At 36.1% G+C, this 12,807-nt stretch overlaps 1 protein-coding gene across 1 annotated transcript in view; it reads left to right on the plus strand.

The window, feature by feature from the left end:
- The window catches only part of NCAM2 (neural cell adhesion molecule 2), a 295,617-nt gene that overhangs the window by 227,370 nt on the left and 55,440 nt on the right, over nucleotides 1-12,807 (plus strand). The window contains exon 14 of the mRNA XM_036744902.1: nucleotides 3,728-3,849. Coding sequence (XP_036600797.1) covers nucleotides 3,728-3,849 — 122 coding nt within the window. The remainder of the gene's footprint in view (nucleotides 1-3,727; nucleotides 3,850-12,807) is intronic.

The following is a 12,807-nucleotide window of genomic DNA, read 5'->3' on the forward strand; positions in this document are numbered from 1 at the left end:
GGAGGGAAATGCCCCCTTACAGCTTGGCCATTTAAACATTTGTCCATAGTTCCAATTCTGGATAACTCTCTAATGAGTTGAGGAGGATCAAATATAATCCTTTCAAGTGCCTTCCCCCCAAAGCCTTGCATTAAAGGGTCTCAGCAAAGTCCATATGACACAGTTGTTGGCCTTCATTTCCTACCCATCTGCTTTCTTGGTCTTAATGATTTGCAGAAACTCATCATTCTACAAAATGAAACTCACTCCTCATCAGCACCCGTGCAGACTTTGGGACCACTCCCTCTCTGATTGAAGGGAGTGAAGGGTAGACATTGGAGACCTCTTCCTTGACCCCACACTCTATAAGGAGGCCTCTCTGGGAATCCACCTCACCGTCTCCTCCTTAGTTGCTTCATGATCTCCAGAACCTCATCATTCTGCAGGATGAAACAACTCTGAAAGTTACCTCTTCAGATCATTATTCTCCCTGGCTGCAGGACTTCATCCTGCCCTGTGCCAGATACTGCCCCCCCACCCCTTCTTCTTATGTGTTGTCTTACCCTGTTAGATTGTGAGTTTCTTGAAGCAGGGGCTGTCTTACGCCTCTTTTTGTCTTACTCAGCACTCAGTACAGTGCCTGGCACATATTAGACAGTTACTGAATGTTTACTGATTCTGACACTGACTCTTGGACAATCTGAAAATTAACAGTTTTCCATAAAGGCCTAAGATTATACTCACTAATAGATGATGGTACAAAAAGGCTCACCCAAAGACAATTTTTAAAAAAGAAATGGGAAAGGGAAATCAAACTTCAAAGGGAGAGGCTGGTTCAAGCAGACCTCTCAAAAGAGAGAGAGAGAGAGACCTTGTAGTTGACTAGAAGTCTTCCCCTTGTCTTCAGGTGAGAAACCAAACTGTCTCAAATGAAAATCCCTGTGGATCCCTGAAACACATGGGGCACCTGAAATTTCCCCAACTGTTCTCTTCAAAACTAGGATATCACAGAGAGAGAAGGGATTCCATTTGGACAGTCCCTTTAGTGTGAATCTGTAAATGCATGAAGAGTCCTAAATTGCTCCCATAATGGAATACTCCCCTAACTCACAATCCCAAATTGTGTCCCCAAAGGAGTTACCACTCCTAGGTTCAAAGTATTATTGCTCACGAGGCCCCACTGGTGCATTTACCTTGACTCGTCAGCCAGACACAGTTAGCTCAAAGCAAGGTCATTCACTGATTCAGCATCTTAAGGATAATAGCTACAAAACATTCCCCCTATAAACCTACGTGACACATTCCCACAAATATATATATAGAATCAGTGGGAAGAGTGGGCACACACACATGGTAGAGGCACATGCTTAGGGAATACATTTGGCCAAGATGACTCACATTTCTGGCACTGTAAGGCCTCAGTGTCATTTCCCTCTTCGCAGCATCCTCATATTGCAAAGTATCCGTCAGCCTACTTCTTTCTAGGTATAGTGTCATAGCCAAGGGTGGTGAGGAAGTAGGAAATTCCCTCCCTCCCAAGAGATGAGAATTGATTCCCTCTCAAGAACTAGATTTTTCTTCCATAATTGAGTCTCTTCTGAATTTCTAAAGCTCGTACTCCTCAGAGCTGTCTGTTTTATGTTTTAAGTGTCACCGCAGAGAATGTTTTCATTGTAAAAGGATATGGCCAACCAGAATCACATCTAGTAAATAGGTAACAAAGTATAGATGCTACTTTGAACTTCATTTAAGGCTTCAAAACCTTGTTATCTCTGTTACTTGCTCATTACTTTCTATAATTTCATCAAGTGGACTAAGGGGAAATCCATTGATCTCATGATCAACTCTCTCTTAGTACACAGACTTTAATTGGTAAGGCTTCATTGTATAGTAGAAGGAGAACAGAATTAGGATTTAATAAACCTGGGTTCCAGGCCTGATTTTTTTACTGAGTGATTACAGGACTGTAACTTAGCCTCCCTAAGCCTCAGTTTTTCATCTATAATTGGATTAAATTAGTTCATTTAGTAAGTATGTGAGATTCGAGAGATGATCTCCAAGTTCTTTAACATTCTAACAAGCCCTCTTTTTATATTCTAAGATTCTATTTTCATAGTTCAACCAGCTTCCCTTTTCTCTCTCTTCTTTTTAAAAACTAAATTGGCCTAACACTTTTAAAAATTCAGCCACCAGGATCAGAAATTCAGAATGTGTTAATAAGATTTAACATCTCCTATTTTCTTCATCCTAGTGGACATGCAATCCATATCATATTGCTTCATTATGTCTGTCTCTTTGCACATTATTCTGAGCAGGCCAGGAACTTCTACCCACAATGTGTAATATTTTAAGTTTTTACAATACTCTGCGTTTTTAGAACATTGGACGAATCAGACAAAGCCAGAGGGTGGTACAGCGTGTCTGAGAACATTAACTAAGCGATGCAAAAGGCACCTCCCTAGGTTTTCAGGCATCCTCAGTGTCCTGTGAATGTGAAATTCTTAATGATCTATTTTGCTTGAAACAGCTTTATAAATGTCATTTTTATAATGCAATTTCCATGTGATAAATAGCATCAAAGGCTAATGTTTAAATTGGAAAAATGTTGAAATACTGTTATAGAATAAGATGCTGCAAAATATTCCCTTCAAGCTTATTTTGTCAAAAATCTTATGAATAGACAAGTCATGGCTAGATAATTATCTTTTATAAAAATGTAATTGTGGTGGTTATCTCACTGGCATACTGGATAGAATTCTGGACTCAGAGACTCAGGCTTCAGATCCCATCGCAGATAAACTCCTCGTTATGATGCTCCTCCTCCCTGAGTCTGAATTTCCTCACCTAAAAAAAAAAGATAATCATAGCATCTACCTCACACGGTTGTTATGAAGAACAAATGAGATCATATAGATAAAGCAGGATGGGAATCGAAAATCTTCAATCACTATGTAAATGTGCTTTGAATGAGCTTATGGTCACAGGATCATAGATCTAGAGTTGAGAGGAACCTGACTTGCCCAAGGTCACAAAGGCAATAAGCACAAGTGGCAAGAGTTGAACTCACATCCTCTGAATCTAGACATAGCTCTTTTTCCATTATGTGATACTATTATTACTATTGTTATTGTTACACATATAATTTTATTTTTAGCATTTTTGAATCTTCCTTTAAAAAGGATTCTTGCCAATATTAATATTTTATATTTGTATAATATTTTACTATTTTCAAAGTCCTTTCATTCTCAACAACCCTATGAGATCAGCAGGGCAGATGTTCTTCTTCCTCTTTTTCAAATGAAAAAACTGAAGCTTAGAAATGTTAGGAGGAAAAAAAAATTTAAAAATTTTAAAAAATATTAGGAGGTTTGCTCAGGGTCACAGGGCCTAGTTTTTGGCAGCATTAGGACTAGCTCTGGTCCTCCATTTCCTGGCCCAGACATCTTGCGACTGTACCATGTTGCCAGCCTGCCATAATAAAATTTAGAATATCAAAACTGGGGCAGCTAGGTGGCACAGTGAGTAGAGCACCAGCCCTGGAGTCAGGAGGACCTGAGTTCAAATCCAGCCTCAGACACTTGACAGATTTACTAGCTGTGTGACCTGCCTTCCCCACTGCAAAAAAAAAAAAAAAGAATATCAAAACTTCTGGAGATTGTTCAAAACACTACCAAGAGAAATTCATATTAATTATCCTTAGGACAACTATCACCAGACAAATCTCAAACATGCTATATTTTATGTTTAGGTGAACCGAGTCCTCCATCAATCCATGGACAGCCTAGCAATGGAAAGAGCTTTAAACTTAGCATAATGAAACAAGATGACGGAGGGGCACCCATTTTGGAATATATTGTGAAATATAGAAGTGTAAGTACTCAATTCATTATATTCAGCATCGGTTTTTAAATCTTATTGAGATTCATTAAGGCAACACACATTTGGATTTTAACATTGAGCAGGTTCAGAAACAAAAAGTTACATGAATTCAAATGTAAATTTTTCTAGCTGAAATTTATTATTCTAGGTTTTTGAAAACTGTAAGAATGTTTCTAGACAATGTCTAACCAAGTTATCGCAATAATGGTTTAGCTTTATACGCTGAGCATTTGATCATTTCTATACAAAAAGAGGTAGCAGCAGTGTTGAGAAGTAGATACATAAAGGTACTTCACACCTATCAATTAGAGCTTCATTTTGGCTTTATAGACTACTATTTTAAAATAAAGAAGACTCTTGGAAAGTTTAAGACAATGATTTATTCACATTTCATTAGAAATAACTTTAAGCAAATAGTTACTGAGCTGATATCCGCCACATTTGAATGGATGTTTAATGGAGTTTGGAGGGCAGGAAAAGGAAGGGTAAGTTTGGAACTTGAGAAATATAGTAATGCGGTTCTGACAAGCAGAGGACAAGATGAAGGACTGTATGTCTCAGGATCAGGGGAGATACTTAAAGGAGAATTAGAAAGTAAGAAAATAATTGTCGGATTTTTTATAAAGTGGATGCACTTAAAACTCAAAAGGCACTGGTTACAGTTAGCTTGAATGCTTAATGCACTTCATATCAACCTTCAAGGGCAAAAGGGAAAGCTTTTAAACTTTAGTTTGTTTATCCAAAGTTAACTGAAAAGATGTAAGGCTGATATATACTAAATGAGTCAGTTTATCTATTGAATCTCCATATATTCTATAATCAGACAATTCACTATATAAATAATTTTTATACTATAAGCAAATTTTTGTTTGTGAGTATGTTACTATTGAGGGAGGGGTTTAGTTCCTCCCTATGAATGTCATAATTATTTCTAGCCTTGGAGTTGAAGTCACATCCATTTTCCCATATGTTCTTTCACAGACCTGATGATGTTTTTTGATCTAATCAAAGCAGAAAATTAAGGGGATCTGGCAAATTCACACAATACTTCCCATAGACACAGATACTTCCTCAGGTACCAAGTTAACTTTGCCAAACCAGATTATACCCATTTGAATACTTTAGACAGTTTTTGACCAGAAGGGCACTCTCCTTCCAGATAAAAGTCGGTAATAAGTAATAGCTCAGAGTTGTAAAAATCACAGCATACAAATCAGAAGAAAAGCTAACCTCCTAATAATACAAATGTATCACACTCTAGGCATCTTCCTTCAAATCTATAGTAGTTTCATGCAATGATTTCCTAAAGCCACAAAGCAAGAAACTATAAGCATAACTAACATAAAACAATATAAGGAAATTAAAACGTGAGACACAAATCAGAACTTATTGCTAGTCAGATGATATTAAACCAGTCAAATGCATCTCTAAATCAGTTATATGGAAAAACCATTCTATTCATCTATCAGTTTGGGTAATTTATACTAGGTGCATTCAGAAATCAATGGAGAGCAGTTATCTCTTTTGCTCTTTTATCTACAAAGGTGTAGCACCAACAGTTACATTCAGAGCACAGTTCAACCATGCTCTAATAATAATTTCCCCAATTAATTTATGAACCCAATATAAATCCAAATTTCAGATCACTCAGTTTTAAATCTTGCTACATGATTCTAGTTACTTTTCCACATCCACAAGAATTTTTAAATTTTTGTGAAATCCAGCTTAGAAAGCATGAGAAATCTCAAAACTAACCCTAACTACATGAAGAAGTAGTTGTCTAAGTGTAGTTTACAGCTTTACAATCCTGGTAGTCTTTCTAGATGTTGCAGTGGATAGAGTGCCAGGCCTGAAGTCAGGAAGACTCATCTTCCTAAGTTCAAGTCTGGCCTCAGACACTATCTGTGTGATCCTGGGCAAGTCACTTAACCCTGTTTGCCTCAGTTTCCTCCTCTGTAAGATGAGCTGGAGAAAAACTGGCAATGTGACTTAAGCTTCCTGTGACATAAGCAGGTCACATGGCCTATTAATGGGTGGGAAAGATTTTCAAATCTAAATTGTCATTACACCACTCAAGTATCTTTGCCAAGAAAACCCCAAATAGGGTCACAAAGAGTTGGACATGACTGAAAAACAACTGAGCAGCAACAAGTTTTCTATTCTCTTCTTATCTCAATGAATTATAAAATTTCCTGCAGTGCTGGGTTTTTCTTTTTAGCTCATCCTGGAAATTCTGACAGTTGGGAAAGATGGAGACCTTATATTGTCTCTATTTGGGTTAAAAATCACTTTTAATTTTTGAGAATCAAAATCTGAGTACATTTAAAGGTATCAACTTTTAAGAATATCTTTATAAAATTTTCAGTGCCTTTTAATTGATTTTCAATTCTGTACTGTTTTAGTATAAATTATCTGTAATTCATTTTTTCTCCCTCTCTCTTTTACCAACTCCAGTTAATCCACACTGAGCCTGTCAGATCACAAAATTGGTCTTTTTTTATTTATTCAGTATCATTTCTTTATCATGATTCACTATCGTGCTTTATTTACCAGATCAGAATTGAGTCTGCAAGGCTTACAGATAGTTTCCCATTTTGCCAAGTAAACCTCTTCCAAAACCAAGAAAGAAGTTCTGAGATTGGATCTGAGAGGAAAAAATTTGAGAGGAATTAAGGAGAATTTGAAGCTGAACAATCTTCAACTTCATAATGGTCCTAACATGCCTGCCAGCTATATCTCTTTTCCCCTTCTCAGATAAACTTCTTATAAAAGTAATCTATAATTGGCTTCTCTGCTTCCTCTTTATCATTCTTCTAAACTTTCTATACTCTGGCTTCCAATCTCATCATTCAACTGAAACTGCGATCTCCAAAGTTGTGAATGATCTTTTTTTTAATTAAGAAACTATTTTTCACAAACATTATTACTTTTGCCTATTTGCCCTTCCCCCTCCATGAACAATTTAAAAAATAGAACCCTCAACAAACAGGCATAGTTCAGAGAAACAAATTCCCACATTATCCAAGTACAAAAAATAGACATCTCAATCTGCATTTTAAGACTTATCATCTCTCTGATAGGAGGTGGATGGTATGTTTCATCTTCAGGCCTCTGGACTGATATCACCTGTTATGTCTAAGTCATGTGTCCATTTGGAGTTTATCATAGTATATGTGAGATGTTGATCTATACTTAATTTTTCTCAACCTGTTTTCCAGTTTTCCTAGCAGTTTTTCTCAAACAGTTAGTCCTTACCCCAGTAACTGGGGTCTCTGAGTTTTTCAAATACTAGGATAGCATGTTCATTGGCCTTTGTATGTTGTGTACCTACTCTGTTCCACTGATCAACTTCTCTATTTTTTAACCATTTTAATCATTTCACTCATTACTGTTTTATTATATAGTTTGGGATCTAATATTGATAGAGTCCCTTCTTGCCTTTTTAATTGTTATACTTGAAATTTATGACCTTTTGTTATTTCATATGATTTTCATTTTTATTCTTTGTAGATCTTTAAAATAAGCCTTTGGTCATTTAATTGGTATGGCACTGAATTTAGGTAGTATTGTCATCATTTATTTTATTGCCTTGGATTAACCATGAACAATGAATATTTCTCCAATTATTTAGGTCTACAACATTTATTTTATAATTAGTTCCATATACTTCCTATGTGCATGTTCATAGATACACTCCCAAATTTTTTTTTATTTTCTGTAGTTATTTTTAATGGATTTTCTCTTTCTAGATCTTCCTGTTGACTTTTGTTGGTATCACACAGGAAGACTGATGACGTTTTTAGGTTTATTTTATATGTTGACACTTTGCTGAAGTTTTTAATTGTTTCATTTAATTTTTGGTTGACTCTTTTAGTTTGATAAATGAATCATTGCATCATCTATAAAAAGTAATAATTTTATTTTTTCTTTGCCTATCCTTATTTCTTCAGTTTCTCTTTCTGGCTATATTTCTATAGCTAGTATTTTTAGCATGTTAAATAGTTAGGTGTGTTAATGGGTATCTTTGCTTTATGTTTGATCTTATTTGAAAGGCCTATGACCATTATCCATTACATATACTGTTTAGTCTCAGATAAATATAATTTCCTATATTAAGGAAAGGTCCTTTTATAACTCAGTTTTCTAGGTTACTTAACAAAACAAGTGCTGGAATTTGTCAAAAGTTTTTTTTTTCCATATCAACTAATATAATCATGGTATTCATTATTTATATTTTAACATATTTAATTATATTCATAATATTCATTATGTTGAACTAGCCATGAATGCCTGCTATAAAAATCTAACCTGGTCAGAGAATATAGTCTTTCCAGTATGTTCTAGTCTATTTTATAAATTTTTTTGTTTGGGATATTGATAGATAGTTTTCATTCTCTGCTTTGTCTCTCCCTAGTTTAGTTATCAAGACCAAATTTGTATCAGAGAAGGAGATTGGAAGGATGTCTTCTTTTTCTGTTATTGCATGCAGTAATGCACTTTTTACAATATTGTAATTAATTTGTTCTTCAAATGATAGAATTCATTTGTAAGTCCTTCTGGTCCTGGAGTTTCATTCTTTAGGAGTTTATAGCTTATTTGATTTCTTTTGCTGATACTTTGTTATTTAAATAGTCTATTTCTTCTTTTGTTAATTTAGTTATTTAAAATTTCTGTAAGTATTCCTATATTTCTTCTGAGTTATCAATTTTGTTATCATGTAGTTAGGCAAAATATTTCTGATACTTTACTTCCTCTTCAATGATTATGAATTCTTTTTCATTTTTGATGTGAACAGTTTGGTTTTTCAAAAAAATTAGATTGGTTAATTTCATTTAATTCATTTATTCTTTTTAAACAGTTACCAGTTTTATTTTAGCACTTTCCTCCCAGGGTTGTTGTGAGAATAAAATGAGATATTTGTAAAGCATTTTGCAAACCTTCAAGTATTATATTAATGCTAGCTTTTCTTAATATTCACAAATTCACTGGCTCTTTTTTTTTGCTTTTTGTGTCATTAATTTCTTTAGCATTCAGAATTTCTACTTTGTTGCTTAAAGAATTTGTGCTTATTCAGTTTTGTTTTGTGTCATTTTTTAACTTGTATACCTAACACACTGACTTCTTCCTTTCATTTGTTCATGAAAGCATTTAGAAACATAAATGTTTTACCAAGAATTGTTTTAGCTATATCTCCTAAGGCTTTGTATGTTATAGTTTTTCTTTGATTAATTTCTCTTTTGTTTCTATAATTTCTTCTTTGACCTACCATGTCTTTAGAATTATGTTAATTAGTATCCAATTATATTTAAATTCTCTTTTCATGGGGCAGCTAGGTGGCTCAGTGAGTAGAGCACCAGCCCTGGAGTCAGGAGGACCTGAGTTCAAATCCAGCCTCAGACACTTGACACACTAGCTGTGTGACCTTGGGCAAGTCACTTAACTCCAATTGCCCTGCCTTCCCCCCTCAAAAAAAAAGATAAATTTTCTTTTCAGGGTATTTAATATGATTTTCATTATGATACATAAGCAATATTTTATTATTTCTGCTTTTCTACATTTTGATGAAGTCTTTTTACCACAATATTTAGGTTTTTTAAGTTCCTCATAAAATGAAGAGGCATATAAATTCCTTTCTATTCCCATTTAGTAATCATCAAAGATGTCATCTACAATTTTTCTAAAGTTATATTCAGGTATGCTTAACTACTATCTTCTTAATCTTTGATTAAATTTGTCTAGGTCTGGAAGGGCTTGAAGTCCACTGATATTGTAGAATTACTATGTATCTCTCCAATTTGATTAATTTATCCTATAAGTATTTAGATGGCATACTATTTGTTCTTATATATTAAATATTGATATTTATTCATTATCTATGGCACCTCTAAGCTCAGTGATCTCCAGACTCTTGACTCTAACAACCTCATCTCAATCCTCATCCTTTTTTTCCACTTTGCAGCACTTGACACTGTGGAACACTTTCTTCTCATGAATTTTCTCTCCAATCTTGGTTTTTATGACTCTCCACTCTTTTAGTTCCCATTCTACCTGTCTGACAATTCTTCTCAGTCTCTTTTAAGAATGTATCCCTTTAAGATGTGAACAGTCAGGCTGCTGGAAAGATCAGAAGAAGCAGTTTTGTTTAATAGAAACTGCTAAAATCAGTATGTAAAAGAATACAGCTTTCAATTCAGATGGGAGCAGTATAGTTACCAGAAGGTGCAGAAAATGGATATTTGCATAATTTAAAAGGGTATAGATCACATTATAAAAGATGCAAGGTGATGCCCCTTTTATGTGAAATAATTTGGTGGCTGAAAGAGATAAAGGAAAAAATTTTATATACTAAAATGAAATTTTACATGCAAGCATGAAGAAACAGTTTTCAAGGACACAGAATATTTTTAGGACTGATTTGAGAACCGAGGGTGCAGGCTGTTGTAGTACTTCAGCTCATTTGCAGGCAACTTTTTTAGGCTTTAAGATGATAAAATTCAAAAAATAATAAATTTAATAGTTTTTTGGAGATATATGATTAAATAAGACTATTGGTTTTATTACTAACAGAAAAGTGGAATTTGTAAGTGTTTAACTTCTAAGGGAAAGGTGAATCACTGGTATTAGAGGCACTAAATTGAGCCACTGAAAGGAGAGAAGAACCTGGATAGACTGGTCAGGAAGAAGCAGGAACAGTCAAAGGAGATTTAGCAGAGAGAAAGCAGAATCAAGATAGCAGAACAGCAGAATGCTGGTGCTCTATCCACTGTGCCACCCAGCTGCCACCTAGCTGCTCCCTCCACTGTTCCCTTAATTGACAAGTCTCTGAATTGCCGTTTAGTATTATCTATATTATGAAAAAGTTGAACTCTCTTACTGGGGCCTGTTTCTCTCTGCTGCCCTCTGTGATGTATAAGGGATAAGCAGAAAAGGAAAGTCTAGGCCTGGGGTGAGGAACCTGTGGCCTTGGGACCACATGTGGCCCTCTAGGCCCTCAAGCGCAGCTCTTTGACTGAATCCAAACTTTACAGAACAAACTTGTTCTTTGATCTAGGCTTTAGAATCAATTTGCCCTTGGAGTAAGTAGCTAGCCAATAGTAAATGAACAATCAATCTGAGTCACCATTCCACTAAACAAGCATCAAAGAACTACCACAGTTCCTCAGGCCTGTTTTGTACTCAGGCAATCAGGAAGGATTACCAATACTCCCAGCCTTTAGTTCCCTGATATAATTAAGTCTTGAGGATTGTCCTAATACTTTTTAAAAGATAAACTAATCTAACATTAATGGGACCAAGGAGTCACAATATTGCTGTCACTTCCAGGTTTCTATATGTGTATTCTCACTCTCCCTAACAGATACCAACAGGGTGATCAGCAGTGTCAAATATTGCATTTAGACTTGACAATTAAGATTAGTACAGGAAGCAGTTTCAGCAAAGTGATAAAGACAGAAGTTAGAATGTAAGGTGTGTAGCAGAGAGTGAGAGTAAAGTAAGTAAAAGTGCTGATTATAGATGGCTTTTTCAAGGATTTTTTTCTAAAAAAAAAAAAAAAAAAAGATCTAGGATAGCAGCCAGTAGACATGGTAGGAGCTAGTGAGGGTTTTTGTTTTTGTTGTTTTTAGGATGAGAATACGTGGGCTAGTTTGTAGGCAGCAGGGAAAGACCTAAGATAGAGAGATTGAAGATTAGAGGAAGGATCGTAGCGGCAGCCTTCTGCTGGAGAAGACTGGAGAGGGGTTCTTCCCCCTTGCTTTCTCTTTGTCCTCCCTCCCAGGCCACCCAGACAACCACCTAGGGTGGTTGAGTAGATAGAGCAACATGGCTTCTCCCTCTGCTTTGATGAATTATGCCTTACCAACTACAATATCCTGTTGATGAGATGGAAAACTATCAGGCCTCATCATTTACCCTGCCACTGTGTCCCAAGGCCTTGTGGTCAGGTACCATCAGTCCTGGAGATACATCCAGCAGACCCCCCCACCAAGGCACTAGGATCAGACCTATTAATATCACCTTAGTACTTTCAGAACTTTTCCATATGCCCCGCAGCTGAGCTGTGTTATTTTGCTGTCTCTTACACAGTAAGGGACTGTCTGGCATTTTATGTTTGTATCCTCGGGACCTAACACAGTGATCAGCCACAGAGTATGTGGTTAATAAATGCTTTTTCATTCTTAGGATCGAGGCTGCGTATTAAAGGGTTGGACTTGGTGAGAAGGGGAACCTTTGCATGATATAAAGCAGGAAATAGTAGAGGATAACATCAAGGAGAATGTTAGGTGAGGAAAGGGGGGAAATGGGGAGTTCGTTGCAAACAGCCTCAGTTTTCTTGGTAAAACATTAGGAGAGGTCTTTAGCTCAGAGGATGGGGAAGGGATGTAGTGGAATACTTGAAGAGAAAACAAAAGCTTTGGGACAACTGTGGTGTGATAGAGAAATCAATTGGAGAGGGCCTAGTTGAGACTGTTATTTAGTTGTTCAGTTGTGTCTGACCCTTTATGATCCCATGCAGCAACAGCCTACTGTTGTTTAGTCCCAAACCCAAGTCAGGAACCTGCAGAGCTTAGACGAGGGAAATACCAATCACACTTTGCCCTGGATCAGATACCAAAACCTTGCAGGTACCCAGTCTGTCCTATCTTAAGTGTCTAGAATAGCTTAATACTTTGTACTCCAAGAAAGCAGCAATAGGATCAGACCAGACTTTCCTTCCGGAAGCTCTCAGAGTTTGGCCCTAACATAAAGTCCAGAGTCAGAAAATAGACTGGAAGAATGAGCAAACAAAAAAAGAATCCCATCACGATAATCTGTTGTAGCAACAGGGATGCTTACGACACAAACCCAGAAGAAGAGAATGACTCCAAAACACCTATAAACAATGCCTCAAAGAAAACATAGCTTGAGCAGTCATTCAGCCAGAGTTCTTGAAACAGATAAAGCATAACT

The sequence above is a fragment of the Trichosurus vulpecula genome, chromosome 2 (assembly GCF_011100635.1).
Source record: "Trichosurus vulpecula isolate mTriVul1 chromosome 2, mTriVul1.pri, whole genome shotgun sequence".
Taxonomy (NCBI): domain Eukaryota; kingdom Metazoa; phylum Chordata; class Mammalia; order Diprotodontia; family Phalangeridae; genus Trichosurus; species Trichosurus vulpecula.